The 23,399-nt window shown below is 34.0% G+C and overlaps 1 protein-coding gene across 4 annotated transcripts in view; it reads left to right on the top strand.

Moving 5' to 3' along the window:
- EPHA6 (EPH receptor A6) overlaps positions 1-23,399 on the top strand; it is an 877,027-nt gene that overhangs the window by 536,731 nt on the left and 316,897 nt on the right. For 2 of the 4 annotated variants that reach the window (XM_067739160.1, XM_067739158.1), the window contains exons 7-8: positions 16,419-16,466; positions 16,857-17,022. In XM_067739160.1, the coding sequence (XP_067595261.1) occupies positions 16,419-16,466; positions 16,857-17,022 (214 nt within the window). The remainder of the gene's footprint in view (positions 1-16,418; positions 16,467-16,856; positions 17,023-23,399) is intronic. The other 2 variants (XM_067739161.1, XM_067739159.1) reach the window with 1 other exon arrangement.

Raw genomic sequence — 23,399 nt, 5'->3', positions numbered from 1 at the left:
CACATTGGCTACTTTTGAAAATGCATTTATCTTAATGATTTCAAAATGTCCTTCCTCAGTACTCTTATAAGGGAGGCTGAGTTAACAGCCTAGTATTATGTACTCCTTACTGAGCTGTTAATAGCTTTACTGTCTTTCAAAGAATACACCTGCTGCTCATAAAAACATTTGTGTTGCTGCAGAATTTGGCTGTGTTTTAATATCATATATTTGCAGTGACCTTGTAGAATCCACACTGATCTAACATTTTTAGGGGAAAATAAGTAAAAATAGACATCTTCCCATTTACTTGAGTATATCATTAGAAAATTTCATTATTATGAATTCTAATATTTGAAAAGTTGTTTTCCTTTAATGTTTCTAAGTTTCATGGTAAACACTATTTGAGTTTGTTTAGGTGTTTATTCTTGAAATTTTGTCTCAATTTATATATGTTGAAAAAGACAAGTTTATGTTCCTATATGTGTATATATTTTAATTAGAAACTAATGACTTGAATACTATGAGGTGTCAACATTTCCACAGAATGATTGAAAAAGGAAGAATATTAGAATTAATTTAGATACTCCTTAAACCTTTAGTAATAGAAAATCTAAGTCTTTAATTAGAAAATATAAAGCTTTAGCAGAGGAAGTATTCTGCAGTTCTTTATGGTTGAATGCAGTGTAAATTAATTGTTTTGGGCTGTTTCAGTTAACAAAGGCAAATTGCTCCCAGAACCTATATTTCATCCTTCTGTATCACACAAGGACATTTAAAGAAGGCAATCAATGCAATCATTATTCCCATATGTCCCTTGATTCTTGTGATTTCATGGGGTAAATCACAGCAGGTAGATGGACGAAATCTTTCTAATTTAGTTATGCCCGAATGTGTTTAGCTATTACAACTGCTGCTATCAACAACCCCTTGGTAATTTTCTTCCTATTTAGTGAATTGTGCATCATAACATTTTTACCTTAATATATTTAACAGCTACATATTTTTAAAAGACCACCATATAGTCCTTCTGAAGACTTAGTTCACTGGTTGGTTAGCACAGTGGCTAAGGTTTTTTATTGCTATTCATCTGTAACATGACAAATAGGTGGCGGTAGCTGACAGATGTATAGTGCCTCTTAGCTCCTGAAACATGTCACATTAAGGATTATTACAAATCACTATTTTTAATTCATTGTACCAGTGAGAGCTACATTAGCAAGTAGTCAACTGGTCATGCTCACAGATGCAAGTACTAACTTGAGGCCCAAGTAGTGAACTCTAAAGGTGGATCTGTCATCTGAAGAAATTTCTAGACATTGGTGTTATTCTCACCCATAGATCTCAACTGCACCCCTAATTACATAAAACATCAGACTCTGGGCATTCAGCTGATTTTTCCTACTAACTTTATTGACATGGAATTAAAAGATGAAAGTTTTTGTAGTTCTGAGTGATTAATTTACTAAATAACGAATGCAATTCCCATCTACTAACTCAGAATATAATTCATTATTAAAATATTACGTCTTACTCTAAGTGACAGATTTTTCCACCAACTACATAGACATCTATTTAATAATACCAATAACAACAATAACAATTCTATCTCATATATGAAGAGGACGTTCTAGTTTACAATATGCTTTCATATGCATTCTCATTTGATGCAACACAACAATATTGTGAGGTGGATGGAGCTGAGGTTTTTATGTTTATTTTTCATCTGAATGTGCTCTGGCTCAGTAATATTATGACATGCTTACATTCATCTCTCTGTGAGTCAGAGAAAGACAGCACTGTATCTCTAAATTCCAACTCAGTACTTTAATTATTAGTAAGGTCATCAGTTTACCAGTAAATATAGAATATCCTGTTGAAATTATAACAGAATTAGTAATCTCAGAATAAAGCCTTGAGAAGCTCTTAGTTTTTTTGATCTGTAACATAGATATCCTCCTAAACTCACTATGATAGAAAAATTGAAATGAAAGTTCAAATAAAGGAAATTAGTTTGGCTCACTCTTTCTAGTTTGCCTTCATAGATGAGTTTAGATACTTAATTTTTGTGACAAAAGAAATAACAGTTTTATTCTTCCTAATGAGCCTCTTGCCTTATTACCTTGTAAAAAGAGGAGGTGATTTGATGAGTACTCAAAATCCCATGAAATAGCAACAAAATACAAGCTATTTACACCTTTGTTAGACTAAGTATTGTGAACGTCAGTCTCATACTATGATTAGGACTGTGAATTATTTGTAATATATAGAATCTAGATTATCTTTACCTCTGTGTTTGTCAATATATTAATAAAAAGGGAATATAAACTCTAACATAATATATAAAGTTCTTAATGATATGTGGCTGTAGTACAATACTTAATATTGGAAGCTACATAGTGTAATAAATAACAGCACAGAATCCAGAGCTAGACTCCCTGGATTCAAATCCCAGCTCTATCACTAATTTATTGAGTGACCTTGGACAACTTACTTGATCTTTCTGTATCTCAGTCTTGTCATTTGTAAGACCTACTTCACAGAGAAGCTTTGAGGATTTTCTGGGTGTTGGGAGTGCTTATAGAGCCTGCAAAATAATACTATGAAAGTGTTAACATTAAAAAAAATTTAACTATATCATGTTCTGTTTATACTTTCAATTGATTTGTTTTGACTAATTTAACCTGTTGTTGCAGGCCTAAAATTTATCTGACTCTTCCAAAGAATCAGATAATTGGAATGTTTAAGTTGATTGAGTTTCATGTGTTAAGACAGAATCTTCAAAATACCATCACCCAATCTAGTGACAAAAAATAGAATCAATCCATATTAGAGGTCTATGAAATGCAAGTTAATGGTCAATCTGCTTGTTCCAGTTACCTGTTACTGCATAACTACCCCCAAAAGGTAGTGGCTTAAAAATAACAACTAATAAGTATTACATCTCATGAATCTCTGGGTCAGGTAATTTGAACAGGACACATCAGGAGCAGCTCATCTCTGCTCCACAATTTCTGGGACCTCAGTTGGGATGATAGAAAATAGGCTAGGGGCTGGAACACCTGAGGAATGGCCATGCTTAGGAGCTCATCATCATCCCCTCTCCCTCGCCCTCCCTCTCTTCTCTCCCACCTCACCTCCTCTCTCTTCAGGGCTCCTCCAAGTGACTACCTTGGTCTTCTACATAGCTTAACAGTCTCAGGCTAGCCATACAATTCAGAGCTCCAAGCAAAAAGTGGAAATTGCCGGTTTTCTTAGAGACTGGGCAATTAATTGACAGTGTCTCACTTCTACACTGCTTTATTGGTCAAATCAGTTACAGGCTAGACCAGATTCAAGGGGTGGGGGGCAAAGATCTGACTTTTCAATGAGAGGGGTGTAAAAGAATTTGCCACCATCTTTAATCTGCTGTAGTACTTGATTTTAGATCTACATAATATTATATTACCTGCTTTGTTTCTAGTCTGTACTAATTTTAAAAATAAGTATATTTTAGTACTAAGCCAAAGCAAATTTATTAATTTTGAATGTGTATGAAATTCTAAAACTTTAAAACTATTTCAATAATTGTATCTGGAGATATTGTAGGGTAAAAAAATAGTTAATTTAGAAAAGTACAGCAAAAAAAAGAAAAGAAAACTTCCACGAAGTAGTTTTTCAGTTCTTTGAATCTGGACTGTACATTGGGTTGTGCCAATGTGGTCATTTCAAATAAGATAGAATTATACAGATCAGATTACCCAAACTTGAAAATAAGAAGATTTCTGCATGTGTAAGGAAAAAGCATCCATTACTAGCGCCACTACCCCCCACCAAGAACAAACTGCATGAATACTTAAAATGGGCAACATTTGTGACTACCAGCAAAGAACTTCTTCACTGTGGTCCAGATTATATTTTATTTTACCCTAAATTTAACTTATTACTTCATCATAATTTTCTTTTTCTAATTTGATTTCAAAACTAGTTTATACATGGAGTAAATAAATAATATACATCCATTGTTTGATAATGATGCAGATTAAAATAATATTTCTGGAAAATGAGTTTGCTTTGCCTTGAATTCCTTTTCTTGCTTTTAACGCTGTCTGTAGTCATCTACACACTTATAAGTTCCTTTGACTTTAAACAGCAGCATTGAAACTAGAAGAACCGTGTGTCTGTGTGTGTGTGTGATCTGTGGGAAGCTGTCAATTACTGCAATGTTTATTAATATTATATTACTTATTTTCTGTCAGTGATGAGATATTACTCAGTTTCCAGTCACAGTATCTTGATAAACCTATTTATTGTATTTTATTATAAATCTTGAGGCATTCATTTGATGCACATTTTAATATTACTAGCCCTCTGAGGACATTTAAAGGCAATGACTGCCTTAGATCATTAACTGAAAATACTGAGTTATTTAGAGTATAATGGGATGCTTTTCAAGTCAAGATGATATCACTTACAAAGAAGGTTTAAAATCTCTCTTTTGAGGAGGTGGGACTGCATTCCTTGAAACATAACTTATGCTTTGTAGCTTTGTACATCAATCTTTTTTTTTAAACATCTTTATTGGAGTATAATTGCTTTACAATGGTGTGTTAGTTTCTGCTTTATAACAAAGTGAATCAGTTATACATATACATATGTCCCCATATCTCTTCCCTCTTGCGTCTCCCTCCCCGCCACCCTCCCTATCCCACCTAGAGGGGTGGTCACAAAGCACCGAGCTGATCTCCCTGTGCTATGCGGCTGCTTCCCACTAGCTATCTATTTTACGTTTGGTAGTGTATGTATATCTATGCCACTCTCTCACTTTATCCCATGTTACCCTTCCCCCTCCTCGTATCCTCAAGTCCATTCACTAGTAGGTCTGTGTCTTTATTCCTGTCTTGCCCCTAGGTACATCAATCTTAATAGATATCTTTGTTTCAATTTTGAACAAAACAAATATATCTGTCATCAGATCACAATTAAGACCCATCAACAAATATAACAAAAAAATTAAAGTTTCACCATGGCAACAACATACATTTAAATGGGAAAGATAAAAATGAAAAATAAATCTTCAGAAAGTGTTTTCCTCCTATTCTAAATGAGACTAAGGCATTCTCATGCTTGTACATTTAAATGAATTTCTGCCCCTTTTCAATGCAAGAAGCAGCTCTTGTATCACCATATTTTGCGGCTAATTTGGACAAATGTAAGCCTTTAATGATACTCAGAGAAGATAACTGTTTTTCCATGGACACTTCTACAAAGCGGTTTTTTTTTTTCGTATTCTAAGGCAATTTCACTCTAGTGAAATTCTGCCTTCTTTATTATTCTTATCTATAAATCTTACCTTCCTTATTATTCACTTTAATTCCGTCAGAATATCTAGCAATGAAGAAACAGTTTTGGAGGCCAGTCACCTACATTTACTGTCTAGTTATTTCATTTTCAAAGACTTGTTCTCTACTATTCTTCATATTTCTTACCTATCATATAATTCAATTAGTACTATTGTGAAAAAAATTAACTGCTCTATATTTTTCTTTTCTAAAAAACATGTTATACCTCCCAGCTTTATTATTTTTTTAATCTACATTCCACAATTAAGGAAGAATTAATCAAAGTACCATGCATGTGTTACCTTTCTAGTTTTATGCCACTCCATTCAGCCATGTTTTTCCAATGGTTTAACTTTGAAAACATTCAGTTTGACATTTGGAATACCATTTATATTTGAAGAAGTCAACATATGTGTAGTAATGTTTCCAAAGATGTTTAGTGTGGTTTTTTTCCTCTCAGTGGCATTTATTGATAACTTACCCTAATTTTATGATAAAAGTTGTTTTTTAGCCTTTTATATAGCTATTTTAGTACTTGACCTAAATTACTGACATCAGCAGTAATTTGTAAACTTTTCTAAAAAATGTCTAAATTAAGTGTAATCCTCAAATATTCTCATAGTGATTATAATTTCCTTTTCATTTCTCCCTTTTTAGATAAATAATTTTATTCATCCTCAATACTTCAGTAAATATGAATTTTTAAAATGTTTTGTTCTACATATGTTCCCTTCTTTTTCTATCTGTATGTTATTATTCTTATCACCAAATTTACACATGGTTTTAAAATTCTTATAAATTACCCAAAACCTTAAAAATGAATGATAAATTTAAAGTTGTTGTTTGTCTATGACATACTTTTAAGAAAATCATTAAGGAATTTTGGGATGGAGACACTTTCTTCAGAGACAGGTATCAAGCTTTAAACATTGAATTTCTACTTGAACACCATTATAAATATTTATAGAGTAATAGAGCATGGAGGAAAAATCTATATCCCATCTGCAATAAGGTAGGTTACACAAAGACAGATGGGAAAGTTAAAACTGAATAAATATTAAAATATATATGTATTAAAAGATATTTCAGCACAAATCTTAGGTTTTCCAAGCATATTGTTTTGCAAAGTATTTTTTGACAAGTAGAATCTTGGCTGTTCTCCACAATGTTCTGAAGAAAACAAGCCAGCTATAATGACATAATATTATTGCATTTTGATTATGGAAGTACCATAAGCCAGCAAAACAATTTTTCTCATCTCTCATTTGAATTATCATTCATTTATGCACACTAATTTTAAATTGCTATAACAATATGTATAATTTAAAAGCTAAACATATAGAGCAATTAATTCATTAATATATTTGTTCAGTATACTTGGCTAATGTATCATGATGTATCATGTATCACTGTAATTATGAGAGGTTACAATATGCTTGAAACACTGCATTAAGCCGTGAGAATATAGAGGTTAACAGGCAAGCAAAACACTTATAAAATTTTTAGAAAGACCTCTCACAGCATCTGCAGAATTACCTCAAGGCATAGGTCTATCATTGCCCTAAATTAAATGCACCACCTATTGATAATAACTCCTAAAAGAAAGAAATAATGCTAAACACATTTGTTGGAGCCTGTAAAAGGGTTTTATGTGTTATTTGGCTTTTTATATTACAACAAGCCTGACTCTTTGAGATTTATAATCTTCGCAGTTTTCACAGACAAACTGACTACCACTAGGACTCCATTGGTCTCATTCTAGCACCAGTATTTTGTAAAGGTCACACTGGAATAATCTAGCCATTTTCCCTAGAAGTAAATTTAACCACAATTTCAAGCAGTTAATTATCTACGTGTAACTTATCTGTTCTCTGAAAATCAATTATGAATGCTTAATTCTAGAGCAATATACTGCTCCCATCAGGTATACTTTGCTGCCATCTCCTACTATTGCTCAATATTTAATGTTCAAGGAGTGCATTTAATTTCATTTTAGGTGAAACAAGATACACATTGGAAGGAATATAAGAAAAAAAGTCATGAATGCATTTAAAAGTGATTTAGGGTTATCTCCTGTTTTGGATTACTGGGGATAATCAAAAGTTGATTATAGTAAATTATAGCTGTGGTATACTAAATGATACTTCTCCAAAAGTGCAGTCAAAAAGTAATTGTGTACTTAGAATATCTACTTCTACATTTTTCTTACTTATGCTTAATTTGTAATTTTGTCATAGCAGTAGCCAATTTTTACTTTAAAAAAAATTCAGAACACCTTACCCACTAACTTAGAACACCCTACCAACCAGCTTGTTAACCCCTTCTCTCCCCCAATTAGAAACTCCCTCTTGTGTACTTAAATGATTGTGAGAAAAGAAGGTAACTCTTTTGGCTACCAGCAACAAAACCCAACTCTGATGATTATTTAAGGATGTCAAAATGTAGAATCCAAGGCAGAGCAGAATGTTCTAGACTCAGGAAGGCAACAGTCAGAAAAGCTGAGGTTATTCAACGTAATTCTCTTTCTGTATTTTTCATGATGGATTCAGTGTCATTGGATAAGAAATCCATAATTATTTTCACTTGCTTTTATCTCCAGGGCAATCAGCTTTGTTGGGCACCAGCCCCCTTTTCTCCTGATAGTGGGGCTAATTTAGATCTGGTCACAGGAGAATCAGTGTTAGCTGGAAGCCATCCCAATTTGTGCTCCTGCATTGGAGCAGGAGTTCTAGTAGTCCAGTTCCCAATGATATGTGACCAGAGCTGCACCAGGTGTTAAATGATGGCTAGGTATTCCTTTGTGAATATCAATCAGTAGATATGTATTAAACACTAACTATGCATCCAGCATTCCTTTGCTTTTTTGTTTTGTTTTGTTTTTTGAAGCAACTGTATATCACATTTTTGAGGAAATTGCTGACTACTTAGGGATATATATTGATACGCATTGAAATAACTAGAGGAAGGAGTCAGGTAGTATAAAATTATTCCTTCATTCTTTGAATCATTCCTTGAAAATCATGCAACAAAATTAAAAATTTTTTAAAAAATCCCCCATCTCACCCCGATATCTATTTATTTGAAAATTTAGAATATTATCTTAAGTAACACATATTAAAGGGTAAAAGACTTAAATTATAAACTATTCTAAAATGAAAGACATTGAGATACATATATATCCAAACCTTAAAAAGATGAGGAAGAAGGAATGAATAAGTGTAAAATCAAAAATTAATGAAACTGAATCAAGAAAAGTATATTTGATTTAAAAAATCAAAATCCAGTGGTTTTGAAGACTGATAAACAAGCTTGACTAGAAGGAGGAAAATGTTATTTATGGAAGAGATTTTCAATAATAGGACAAGCCTAATTGTAAATTTACATCAATAAATGTACTATATAAATGTAATGGATAATTTTCTGTTGATTACCAAAACTGAATAAGAAGAATATCTGAATATAGGATGAACTAATTTTAAAAGATGGTCAAATATCTGTCCCTGAAATGGTCTTTCAATTAAGGTTTCAGTGAACAGATAATTACCATGTTATATCAATTATTGCAGAACATTAAAAAATGAAAATTTTCATAATACATTCTCTTAAATATAGCTTAACCCAAGTAGTATAACCAGATATTGATAATAAAAAAGGCTAAAATCAAGAAAACTCTAGGCCAAGATCACTTATAAAGAGAGGTATAAAAATTCTATTTGAAATATTATCAAACTGAATCCAAAATTGCAATAAAAATTTTAGAACTATATTATAATCAAGTATTAACAAGTAAGGTTTATCTTAGGAATGCAAAGATAGTTCTTCACAAGTATATACTACATTAAGGTGAACAACATAGAATCACCTTGGCAAATACAGATAAATTGTTTTATTACATTCAAAATCCATTTCATATTTTAAAAACAAAATGCAAACAAAATTACAGTGTAAGAAAAAGGAAGAAAAGTTCTCACCTAGATATCTACTAAAAACCTAAATCAGACATGATTATATTTAACAGTTCCACATTAACAGCTAATCCATTCAAAAACAAAGAAAATTAAGATTCCTACTTTTACTGCTACTATGTAGTATTCTACAAAAGATCTTTGAATTACAGTTACGAAAACAAGGGATTTTCTTTTTTATACAGCAAACTGTTATAGATTTACTCATACAGGTCTTGCATATTTCTTGTCATATACTTAAGCATTATAAGGTTTCTGTTGCTATGGTATGTGGAATATTTTAAAATATAATTTTACTGGTCATTGCTAGTGTATAGGAAAGCAACTGATAATTGTATGTTGGCTAAATAACTGATTTATTAGTTCTAAATCTTTTCAGTTAATCCGCTACGAATTTCTAGGTAGACAGTCATAATTAATAGAGAGAAAATGATGGTTTATTATAGCTCAATCATTAGGAGAGACATTTTCCACATATTAAAAAAAAACTGTTGTTTTTAAATTTCAGTAAGATAATTAGGAAGAACCTGTGTACCTTATGGTTTGCCTGGAGTAGAATAAGTTTCTCTCTCTAAAAAGCTCTAAAAAAAAGGTACAGATTAACACTTCTTTGGGATGAATCAAAGCAACTGATACAAGAATGAAAATAGATGACTTTTTAGGACTATAAGCTCTTATATAAGTATGCCTATTTTATGGACATGCTATAACTTCAGTTCCTGGGCTCACACAGCTCATTCTGATGCTCTATTTTGCCAATCCTACAACCGGAGTGCACTAGGAGTTCATGACTCTCTCAGAGATTGACTCATTCCAATTAAATTCAAAAGCAAACTGAGGAACAAAGCACAATGCCCATATATTGATCTTAGGGAAGCCTGTCCTTTCCAGGAACAAATACTTCTATAGCACTTGGGATTCCACATTAGTAATCAGGAGATTGCAGCATCAAAGTAAAAATATGAAAAATCTTAAGGAATCTTTCAGCCAGGGTATGATAAGTACCTGCGCCCAGGTAGGGCTCATTATTATAATGACCTATAAAATAAAATACACCAAATTCATTGTCTCTCTTCTTTGGAAAGCAATTGTTAAACTCTGGCAGGATCTAGTACACAAGCTTTCCTTTTCCTAGGGTCATGTGAAATAACTTCCTTTCATTCAAGTAAAATATTTTCAGGTTTGCTAATACCATTGTTTAGGCAACAGGATTCTTTGATAACCTTTCAAACTTTATGTTTCTAGGCTGTGCAATTCTTGCTTTATCAGGGAAAATATCTTTCTGCAGGTAATGAATCATGTTCTAAATGTGGTGTTAATTTGTTTAGTTTTGAGAGATTATTATGCAGACATCTCAACAGTCTTCTGTCATGAATTGTTTGATGAATGTGTGTTTGTGTGTGTGTGTGTTTGTATGTGTGACAGAGAGGCAGGGTAAGAAAGACAGACACAAAAATGGAAAGAGAAAAGAGACAAAAAAATGACTTAGATGACCCCTAGCAGAGCTATTAATATCCACTTTTTTATTTTTTTAGGACTCTATAGCTTCAATCTCCTAGCCAGTAGAACAGGAGCTTTACCATTGGCTTAATTAGGACATTGCTAATTAAAAAATAACGATTGTGGTAGTAGAGTGCTAATTTTTAATAGCACTTTTACCTATTCCTGATGACTTAAACTTGGCATGACTTACTTGAAAGGATAAAGGAAAATCCAACAATGCTTTTAGTCTGTCCTCTTAGTACTGTTCTGTGAATAAAGCCATGTAGAGTACCATCATGCATAAAAAATTCTAGAAGAATCTCCTGGACCCTATCAAAAAAATTCTATTCTGAAGCCCCAAACACGAATATTTTATGTTCCTTGGAAGATTGGGTGAATTATAAGCCCCTTGGAATTTCCTGGAATCTGTCTATATGACATAATATCAAAATAGAAAAAAAATAAAGGCAGAATGATTGGATGTGTTAACCTTAGTAGAAAATAATTTTATCTTTGAAATTTTCAATGTTGAAAATTGTTTCTACCACTGAGGAACTATTTATATAAAAGTATTCTAATGCCATCAAATCATTACTATCTGGTTCACAGTCTGTCTTAAATTTGAAGTTATTTCTAGTGATCAGATAATCAAGAACATAAAGTGTGTAAAAAATAACCTTGGCTCAAAGTCTAATTTATAAGCATTTTTGCCCTGCACATGTCTGCCTAAATTGGATAGTGAAAAAGCACAACTTTAACAGAAGCCATTGACTAGTTATGTGACGTGGTTTGGTAAGTTACTTATTCTTTCTGCACCAATTTCATCATATGCTAAGTGAGACTAAAAATATTACCAGTTCTTATTGCTTCACAAGATTATTATGAGTACTACATAAAGAATGTGTGTGAAAACACCTTGCAAATTGTAAGGCACTGCATAAATCATGGTTGTTATCTCATGATTGCTGATATATATTTAGATCTATATATCTGTACAAAAAAATTCTACAACATAATTTTTAATCACATATGTAATCCAATTAGTTTAACATTTTTAAAAATTACAACAATGTGGTAACATCTTGGAGAAAACCCCCTAGACCCAAAGACTTTAAGAGAAAGCAAACCAGCCAGAAGATGACCACTTTGTGGGCCTATTGCATCTACTTCCATAAGTGGGACGGTAAACTCAAGAGATTAAGATGAGGCATGATGAGAATCAATCACAGCAGAAGAGAGCAGACTTGTATTTCTAACATACAAAAATTATAGAATATAATTGCTTACGTAGAACTTTGGTGATTATGTAAGCCAGATCTACTATAGAGCCCTAAAACCATACCCATAGAGAGCATTCAGTGAATGTCGGTGCAATGAATGAATTTTCTGTATGAGCAAATCAAAGTCTTGAAGGTGATTTACCAAGGTACATAATAGAAGCAGAACCAAAAGCGAGCCAAGACAGGAGAATTCTAATCCAGAATTCTTTACATGCTGCCTTCTGTTGATAACAGACCATGTTACCTCTGGTTGCAGAAAGATGCAGCCATAGTGACTGGACACCTGAACCTATTTCTTTTAACTAAGTTAGTTTTCAGATTGAATGCTAAGAGGGTCCAGACTCTAGTAAGAACATCCCTGTTAGTGACCATGAAGAGTTGACATCTATAGAGATAAAACATAGAGTCAGTATTTTAAGCAAATGAAAGGTTCAATGTAACAATAAGATTAGACTCCCAGGAAAACCTAGATCCTCAGCAGCTGGGACGGGGCAATTCCTGAGACTAAGCTGCAGACTCTGCCCTTGAGAAGAGAACCTTAAATAAAAGTCTACATCTCTAGAGAGTAATACATGCATATTGTTTGACAGTGAATGCTCTGTGTTCACACTATAGTTCTGAACTATGTTTTCAGTATATGTGAATACAAATATATAAAATAGAAATTGTATATATGTTTATTTTAGGAAATGATATACATAACCGTACATTAAAGTGCATTGCTACTAAATGATTTGTCCCATGATTGATATTATTATTTATGCTTATCCAAGGGGAAGTAGTGCAAAAACTGTTTCACGTTCAGCCAATGAGCTAATGCTTCTCAGTACAGAAGACTGCCAGTGCTCTCCTATCCACAGTCCAGTGTACTTTGCAACCCATGGGGTTATGCCTTTGGAGCTTCACTTTATGCCATTTATTTACTGCCTGACAACCTGTTTTGACCCTTAAAAGTGTGAAATAATAATCCTGGATCTGCCACAAAGACTAAAAGAAATATTGTGTTTATGGAAATTAGTAAATACTCAGAACTGGTTGATAATATATCATGAAAACTTATGAAGTACAGTAGTGCAGTACTTAGAGTGAAATTTGTAGACTTAAATTGTATTTGAAAAGGTGTACTGACAATTAGTGAGTTAAGCATGAAATGTAAAAAGTTAGAAGGCAATATAATTAACACAAAAAAAGAAGAAAGAAAATAATTTATAGTAAGAGCAGATATTAAATGAAATAGAAAACAAAGAAACAATAGAGAGATAAAGCCAAAAGTTGGTTCAAGCCTCTGGAAAGCTTGATCAAGAAAAAAAAGAAAGTACTAAAATGAATAATATTAAGAATGAGAAGATTTTATTATGGATTTAGCAAGGGTAAAAAAACTTATAAGATAGTTTTATGAACAATGGAATGTATTACCTAGGAAAGTTGAAGACATAGGTATTATACAAATAGCAATTCCATATGGTACAAACTCTAGAAAAACCCTCACACATACCCTATTCAAGCATGTTCAGAATTGAGCCCCCATGGATGAATAAAGAGATCTCGATGGCTCTGCAGCAAAACACTGTCTCTATCTGGTGACAGCTACTTTGAATTGGAGTTGATGTGTCAGGAGAAAGGCAATTAGCCAAAGTTCTGGGACAGTAAGTGCCCTATGCTTTTCATGGGTAAGTGCTAACTTAGTTTCCCAAGAGCTTGGAAACACCAGGAGGAGAGGGGGCTGATATGCACTGGAAGGAGGAATTGGCATGACTGTTCTCTGAGCTCTCTTTCTTGGCATGCTCCGAGGAGGCAAGATGTGAGGCAAGGCAGCTACCCCCACACTGCTGTGTTGTAGGCTGAGGAACCATGTAAGCATACTTCCTACTTAATGATTTTTATTTCAGGGATATAGCTACAGATACACTTCTATATAACAGCAGACATGCTAAAAGCTATTTGCAAAAGGAGTCCTTTGCTCCCTGTAACTTTACTGAGTAATAAATTACTATTTAGCTATGTTTTTGTGAAGCAGCAAAGACATAATGTGTAATTATTATGGTGCCATTCTAAGTAAATTTTTCAATCTGTATCTCCTCTCTTTAAGGATAAGACTAAATTCCTTTTTCAGGATTTAAAAATTCTCTCAATCATAATTTCATACTGTGCAATGCTACTCAGAATACCCCATAACTCTAATGTTGCAGAAAATTCTGTGAGAGGTGGAATATTCTCCTCTTCTATGTAAGAATGAACAATCCAAAAGTTTTTACAGATTTCTACCAGAAACAGTATTATCTCTTCCAATAGAACACAAACTTTCTTTCTCCACAATATGGGTGTTAAACCCCCTAATTATAAAGGCCTTCATCTTAGAAAGCTTCTTCTTTAGGGCCTTAGCAGATAATTACTGCCACCAATGATTTTATAGAATTTATTTTCTTGGATTTTATAACAGGCAGATATTTATTTACTTTCTCATCTGGAAATGACCTAGGGATAAATATAAGTTACAATTTATCTGTTTTGTCTTTTTTATTTAAAATGTTGCTATTGTTTACTCATTTTTCTTTGTACTTTGTGTTTAATAAACAGTTGTATTTGGGGTATAGATGACAAATTCAATTCCTCAGCTAGACAGAGAATAACCATGTAGCATATAAAGTTCTGACAAACAAGGCCATAAAGTTTTAAAATGATCTTTAAGGATTTTTTTTTCTCAAAAGTAGCTTAAGGAAAATGATTTTCATAGTTCTAAATCTTATAGCATCACCAGACAATAAATGCAGTTTGATACATTCTGCATGTATGTAGGTTACTTTGTTTGCCTGGAAGGTCTCCTGAACAACAGATATTTTCAGGCAAAGGCTAAATGAAATCTTGATGGGAATATTATAGATCGAATTTAAGCATCAAATGAGTGACTTAATTAATGATCTTGAAAGTTACTTCCATCTCTGAGAATCTCTATCTTTAGATATTTTATAATGAGAATAGTGGAGAATTAACTCAAAGGCCTGGTAGCCTAATTTGACCTATGAATTTAGAAGAGTTGTTCATACAAAAATTTTTTTTTCAGATACCGTACTAGAACACCATTATAAAGTTATTGAACAATAACACTATACAAAAACAGTATTGACTTTAATGTCTTCCCACTACCAGCATATTGTGGACAGTCTCTTAAAGGCACAAGTAAATTGTTCTGAGGTGGTGGACAAGACAGCCCACTTAAAAGACCCTGAATGACGAGGGCATTCAGTCAGTTGTGGTTCCTGTTAGTGAGAAGAGGTAGTTTGGCAGTTAACCACGGGTGACTGGGAACCAGGCCTCCAGTCCTGCTGATTTCTGAGGTGTGCTGTCTTTCATACTGTGCTGTGTCTTTGATGCTCCCTCACAGGCAGACCGTTTTAAAATCTACCTCACAGGGAGGGGGAAGAGTAAGCTGGGAAGAAGTAAGAGAGCGGCGTGGACATATATACGCTACCAAATGTAAAATAGATAGCTAGTGGGAAGAAGCCACATAGCACAGGGAGATCAGCTCGGTGCTTTGTGACCACCTAGAGGGGTGGGATAGGGAGGGTGGGCGGGAGACGCAAGAGGAAGGAAATATGGGGATATATGTATATGTACAGCTGATTCACTTTGTCATAAAGCAGAAACTAACACACCATTGTAAAGCAATTATACTCCAATAAAGATGTTAAAAAACAAATAAATAAAAAATAAAAACAGCAAACCGGACAAAGGCTTCATGGTGCAACACAAGCCCAGGGTCTTTTGGCTGCATTAAATGAGGGCAAGAAGTCAACACAGTTGAAACATATACTCCCAGAGGGTTCTTTGAAAATAAGAAGTATGTACTGTTTTTTTGTGTGTGTGTGTATTTAAGAAAAAATTTATTGGAGTGTAGTTGATTTACAATGTGTGTTACTTTCAAGTGTTCAGCAAAGTGATTCAGTTATACATATATTCATTCCTTTCTAGGTTTTTTTTCTCATAAAAGTTATCACAGAATATTGAGTAGAGTTCCCTGTGCTATATAGTATGTCCTTGTTAGTTATCTATCATATATAGTAGTGCATGTATGTTAATCCCGAACTCCTGATTTATCCCTCTCCCCCGCCCCACCTTTTCCCTTTGGTAACCATAAATTTGTTTTTGATTAAAAAAAAATCTACCTCACAATCAGTATGTATCTCGTACATCTTTACAAAGTAAACTGTGGTATTTTGCAGAGGAGTCAACTCTCCCTCAAAGGAAAATTTTCATCATTTTATGTCTTAAGTTGCTTCAACTTCAGTGTTACTACTGGGGAATCACTGAGTTTCAGAACAAGGCAGTTGATTCGGGATAAAAGATCGCAAACTTTAAAAAAACAATTAATTTATTTTTCCTTTCACCCACAGGTCTACCCACGGATAGCGCCGGCATTTTGGCACTACCTGCGGGTAGAAGTGAGTAGCGGGTACTTGAACTCTCCCACCCTTGCTCCTTGCTTGCTGCTGGCCCGGTCTGATCTGATGTGCCCATTTTATTCAAGATGCAGCTGCCATTCTGTGTAAACATGCTCTTCACGCCACCACCATTCCTTAGAGTCGGGTCAGAAATCCAAATCACCAAAAATACAAGATCATCGTCTTTCTTAAAAAGTTTCCAAATCAAGACCATATCATATGCATTATAATTGGTGAAAAACGAAGCACTAAATTATGGAAAACCATGCTTGCACCAGTTCTTAATCAGTATTTTTGAGAGAGCAGAATTCCTCAGCTTGACTTTACAGTGTGTCAAGGTAAAGGAAAATAACCCTGCTTCACTCCCCTTCTCTTCTCTTCTGTCTCCAGGACCATGAGCAGCAGCTCTCCTATTCCTCCACGAGGTCCAAGGCCCCCAGTGCCATCATCACAGGTCTCAAGCCAGCCACCAAGTACATTTTTCATATCCGAGTGAGGACTGCAACAGGGTACAGTGGATACAGTCAGAAGTTTGAGTTTGAAACAGGAGATGAAAGTAAGTTTCACACAAAGATATAAAATAAGATGTTAATTTAGTGTGGTTCCAATGTGACCTCATAGTTGAAAATCTGATGTCCCAAATTTTGAATAGTCTCATCATGCAGGATTCTGTTCATGTAAATACTCATACAGTCGTTTCAGTTAATGCTTTGGTGCTATCGTTAAATATTTTCATCACTCAGGCCACAACACAGAGAGTCTCACTGGGTGGTGTTAGCCTAATTGTCCGCCAGTCTTGGCATCATAATGTGATACTAATGAATACTTGGAAGAGAGTAAAGCCATGAGCAAATGATTTTAGCAGTTAGTTCAAAATTATGCAGCTTTGGCTTGTTATATTAGATCAATAAAAACAGTGGTCAGGAGACAAACTCCCCTGAAATGCACATTATAAGTTTAAATATTAGATGCATGGGCTTGATTAGAAACTCAAATTAATTTCATAGCGTCAACATTGAAAACTAAAATGGGAGAAGAGGGGAGTGAGGCATTCCAAAGTCATGTAACATAGCATTAAATGTCATGTTCATTCTAAACCCAGTTCTACCATTGAATTATTTTTTCAATTTTAGAAATCCATCACATTGCTATCTTTGTAAGGATGATATAGGTGGCTTTTGCTATGTACTTTGATGGAAAAATATCTAAATACCTAATTATAATAAAATTCTGGGGCTTCCCTGGTGGCACAGTGGTTGAGAGTCCGCCTGCCGATGCAAGGGACACGGGTTCGTGCCCCGGTCCGGGAAGATCCCACATGCCGCTCGCTAAGCCTGCGCGTCCGGAGCCTGTGCTCCGCAATGGGAGAGGCCACAATGGTGAGAGGCCCGCATACCACAAAAAAAAAAAAAAAAAAAAAATTCTGTTCCCATCACTGTTAAAATACCTGTATTTGCATAAGAATTCAAGAATAGCAACTTTATTTTAAAAAGTATTTATGAATAACAATAATAATGTCTAGCACTTATTGAGCCTATTCTCATAGGTGCCAAAAATGATGTGCAGTATTTTACATGTGTTGTCTCTTTTAAACGTTTCAACATCCAATGAGACCAGTATTATTTTCCTAATTTTACTTATGAGAAGTCAGAAGCCTAGGGAAATTGAGCAACTTGTCAGATTCATGCAGCTGGTAAGAAAGCTAATCTAAAATTTGAAACTAAGGGCTATCTTCTTCCAAGGCCAGTACTCTACCATCCTGCCAAGTCCTTCCATTGGAATTATAAAATGCTAATGGTAAGACCACTGATTAAGCCACAATTCGCCCAGTTTATCACTCCCTGAAAGTGAAGCTATGTGAGTTTCTAACTATATGACAGAAGGAGTGTTCTGTTGTTGTTTTTAGGTTAATGAACAACATTGATCCATAAGAGCTTTCTCGTTACAACTATATCTAACTAAAAAGTGGAAAAGCACTGACATATTTAATTAAGAAGGAATACAGCTTAAGGAGGGAAAGTGAACAAAGGAATAAAAAGAATACTTATAACCTGGATGTTTAATATCTGTGATAGTCATTTGTAATCCCACTGAAGACTATTGACTTTTCAAGCTAGAGATGAAATTATTGGGAGTGTAGTTATCACAAAACTCCATAATCAAAAGCAATATAAAATATTCAAAAAATTTCCCTGCTATGTCCTATTGACTGCTTTCTTCCCTGCCCAAATGTCAAGACTTAATCTAGGTGCAAAGCCAAGGACACAATTCAAGGAAAGTTTGGTCCAGGGAAGAGTCACATCATTGTCTTGTCCAGGGTATGTTTATTGTGTCTTATTTCACAGAAGAAGAAATTCACCTAACTTTTTAAAAGTATGACATTTTTGAGTATTATATCATCAAATCAGAAATGTACTCTCAAACTCATAGGTCTAAATCTAGATAATTCATTTATGTTTGTCTGGGACTTTTAGACAAAGCAATCTAGTCTAATAAGAAAACATAAGTTCTGATCTAAATATTGTATTTGGTTTTAACTCTAAATTTCAACTTATTGTACTTTCAGGACTAAAATTCTTTCAGATGTTATATAAAAGATAAGTACTTTGAAACTCCTTAGCAGAAAGGTCCCATACTTACAATGACCCAGTATAATATTGATTCATTCAACGAAAAATATATAGGACGGTTAATATGTGCCATACTCTGCGTGAGTCTCTGGGGATAAAAAAGTAATAAGACCTGCAACCTCTGCCTTTGCATAATTTATAGTCTAGATTTGTGGGAGGAAAATGAAAGTTTCAATTAAAAAATACAAGGTTGAATGACATGTACTACCAGACAGATATGCAAAGAGTGCTATGAGAGCATAGAGAAGCTGCCCTAATTCAGCATGAATAGATCATGAAGGTCTGGAGGATGAGACGCAGTGGCTCATTCTTTAAAGAAGGGTGATAAAGGAATAGCAAAAGCGCTGAGACCTGAAACAGCATGAAAAATTTAAAGAAGAGCCAACTATTTGGTGTGACTACAGTGAGGAGACATGAAAAATTAAATGGTGGGAGCTAAAAGCAGAGAATTATATACAGGGGCCAAGAACAAGACGAAGTTGCTCTTTGGGCCATGTTAAGCTTATTGCGCTTTATGAAGATATTGAAGATTCATGGGAGGATTTTAATTAGGGAGTAATATGACCAGTAACATGTGCAAGACTGTCTGCTGAGCAGTTTACACAAATTATCTTTTTAATTCTGCTAAGATTATAACTCTTTTTAGAAACTTAAGTAGCTTTACCAAAATCTGATAACCAATGAGTGGAGGTGCAGGATTAGAACCCTAGAAGCACCTGACAGCAGCAGCAGACAGCAAAAACCATATTCTGAATTACTGATTTATAAATGTCATGAAAGTGACTTTTATAATACTGTTGAAGAGACAACAGTGTTTGAGAAGAGTTTGAAAAATATGTTTGTGTAAACCTGGAGTTTGGGTGCATAGAGTGGCTCCCAAGTCAATTTACAGCCTGAGGAAAAATTATTTAAAGGATCATTTTTTATCTGGTTAACTTTAAATTGCATTTTCAAAGCATGCTGTTTATATCCAGGAGAGAATTTCAATGAATAATGTCATAGTAAGATATGCGTAGGTTTACTATAAATTCAGGAATATAATGATATGAATCCAAACTGACAGCATCAGTCTTTTTCTCTACATACCCTCTTAGCGCATCTTTAAATTTTTATAGCTTTTGTTTTTCAAGTACTGTCTGAATTATTGTAATGTCAACTTTCTTATTAAGGTCTCTCTTGTGTATTATTTAATTAACTGACTTTATGCATAGAGATGGGGTGTGAAATGGGAAGGTGAAATTAGGTACTGTCTCATTTGATGGTCTAGTTCAAATTTTTTAAAACAAGCAAAACAAAGTAGTTTACAATGTCATTCCCTTTAGCCATACCTATTTTACTTTGTTCAACTTTTAGTTTGCTAACAACCAATGAGACGATAATATAAAATATGAAACAATTCTTTTTCAAAATTATAATGTTCTTAACTGATTACTTGTACTCTACAAACATAGTGGCTTCATTTATTTTTTAACATCTTTACTAGAGTATAATTGCTTTACAATGTTGTGTTACTTGCTGCTGTTTAACAAAGTGAATCAGCTATATATACGCATATATCCCCATATCCTCTCCCTCTTGTGCAGCCCTCCCACCCTCCCTATCCCATCCCTCTAGGTGGTCACAAAGCACTGAGCTGATCTCCCTGTGCTATGCAGCTGCTTCCCACTAGCTATCTGCCTTACGTTTGGTAGTGTATATATGTCAGTGCTACTCTCTCGCTTCGTCCCAGCTTACCCTCCCCCGTCCCCGGTCCTCAAGTCCATTCTCTAGTAGGTCTGTGTCTTTATTCCTGTCCTGCCCCTGGGTTCATCAGAACCATTTTTTTTTAGATTCCATGTATATGTGTCAGCACACAGTATTTGTTTTTCTCTTTCTGACTTACTTCACTCTGTAAAATGAAGTAAGATGGAGGCTAGGTCCATCCACCTCACTACAAATAACTCAATTTCGTTTCTTTTTATGGTTGAGTAATATTCCATTGTATATATGTGCCACATCTTCTTTATCCATTCATCTGTCGATGGACATTTAGGTTGGTTCCATGTCCTGGCTATTGTAAATAGAGCTGCAATGAACATTATGGTACATGACTCTTTTTGAATTATGGTTTTCTCAGGGTATATGCCCAGTAGTGGGATTGCTGGGTCATATGGTAGTGCTATTTTTAGTTTTTTAAGGAACCTCCATACTGTTCTCCATAGTGGCTGTATCAGTTTACATTCTCACCAACAGTGCAAGAGGTTTCCCTTTTCCACAACCTCTCCAGCATATTGTTTGTAGATTTTTTGATGATGGCCATTCTGACCAGTGTGAGGTGATACCTCATTGTGGTTTTGATTTGCATTTCTCTAATGATTAGTGATGTTGAGCATCCTTTCATGTGTTTGTTGGCAGTCTGTATGTCTTCTCTGGAGAACTGTCTATTTAGTTCTTCTGCCCATTTTTGGATTGGGTTGTTTGTTTTGTTTTTTGATATTGAGCTGCATGAGCTGCTTGTATATTTTGGAGATTAATCCTTTGTCAGTTGCTTCATTTGCAAATATTTTCTCTCGTTCTGAGGAGCCATCACCATGACTCCTCTTGCTCTGTTTTTAGACCGGAGGTTGGATTTTTTTCCAGAGTCAGAATATGCTAGTGGAAACTGGCCAGCAAGTTTAAAGAGTACTAACTATGACTGTTAGCACTATAAAAAGAGCCTACTTGAACTATAGCTATTGGAATCCTCTTTTCCTAAGTCTATAGAACAACCTCATTCCCTATGTTATATAGGAAGAGAGAGAGAGAACAAGGGAGAGAGAATTGACTGATAGATCTATAGATAAGTAGGTAGAAAATCACTCATATATAGTCACAAAACACTTTCTTTTTGTGTTTCAATATGGACATTTCATATGTCTGCTAATCTCTCTTAGGACTAATAGTATACAGCTAAATATTATGTTCACTAACAGCATTTATTGAACTGCTATTGTGTACAGGCCTTTTAATTAGGTACTTTAATTGATCCCCCCATCCTTTTGGAATAGAGTTAACAAAATTACAATAAACTACAGAATCAGTAGTAAGAAAGTAAGAATATATAAATATTCCATGTGGATCTTCTCGAAAGATAGGTGCACAATATATAGGTGTTAGAAGCTCTCAAATATAAGAATTTTCTCAAAATTAATATAAAATCCATATTATGCCCCAAAGTATCAAACACACCCCCCCACACGCACACACACTGGCGTGCACGCACACATACACACTGTCAAGTACAGGCCTTTTTGGCTTATATGAATGAAACAACAGAAAATTTTATCTGCCTCATATTTGTTTTTATTTTTGAGCTTATTTTCTGGAGAAAATGTGCTTCCTTTCAACGAAGAAAAAGATGAGAATTAAAATTGAAAAGTTATCTACATAACCAATAATGTTATCCATATCCTTACAAATTGCTTGAAAAACCATATTTGATTCAATTTTAACAATCATCTGTTAAAATTACATGTACATTGTTCAAAATAAATAATTTAATGATAAAGCAGTCAAACATTTGTTTTTATTTAAAACACAACCAAGATTTATCTAATATTCAAATGTAATTTACAGAAACAAAAAATACTTTTATGGGTTCATTTTTTTAAACCAAAATAAAATATATCCTGCTAGATTGCAGTCAACTTAAACATTTTACTTATATACTGTACAACAGTTTGTGAAGCTATCAAAAGGTAGGAGAATCCATAGCTTAAAGCCAATTTTTAGAAGAAAACTGGAATTTTACATGTAATTTATCTCTTCCATTGCCTTAATGGTTATCCAAATGATCCAGTAGAGTTAATACACAGCCAACATATAAGCAATGCATTCCTTTTCCCTGAAAAGATTAATTACACCTTAAATTTTAATAATATGTAAATTTAGGTTTTTACCTGTAAGCTACATGAAGCACTTCTGTAGCACCAAAGCCACATCTGTCAACATTTTAAAATATACCATTATTTACCAAAAGTAGTAATGATGGACTAGATTTATATCACTTAAATAACTACATAAAAGTCATTACGATTAACTAACCAAAGTATAAATTACTGAATCATGGCAAGTGTTTCAAATTAGAATCTTATGCCACATCTTACACATTTATACAAAAAGTGTTATGTTGATACAAATGAATAAATTTAATCACTTAGTTATTTTAAAAACACCCATAAAATTTAGCTATTTTTAGTATGGTTTCATATTTAAGCAGTTTGATTAGTTTTAACAATTTATGTATGGAAATGATCCTGAAAATTAAGGTGTAAGATCGTGTCTT

Source organism: Pseudorca crassidens, chromosome 5 (assembly GCF_039906515.1).
Source record: "Pseudorca crassidens isolate mPseCra1 chromosome 5, mPseCra1.hap1, whole genome shotgun sequence".
In the NCBI taxonomy this organism is placed as follows: domain Eukaryota; kingdom Metazoa; phylum Chordata; class Mammalia; order Artiodactyla; family Delphinidae; genus Pseudorca; species Pseudorca crassidens.
Note: the sequence above shows the minus strand (reverse complement) of the source record. Positions and strands in the feature narration are given on the sequence as shown.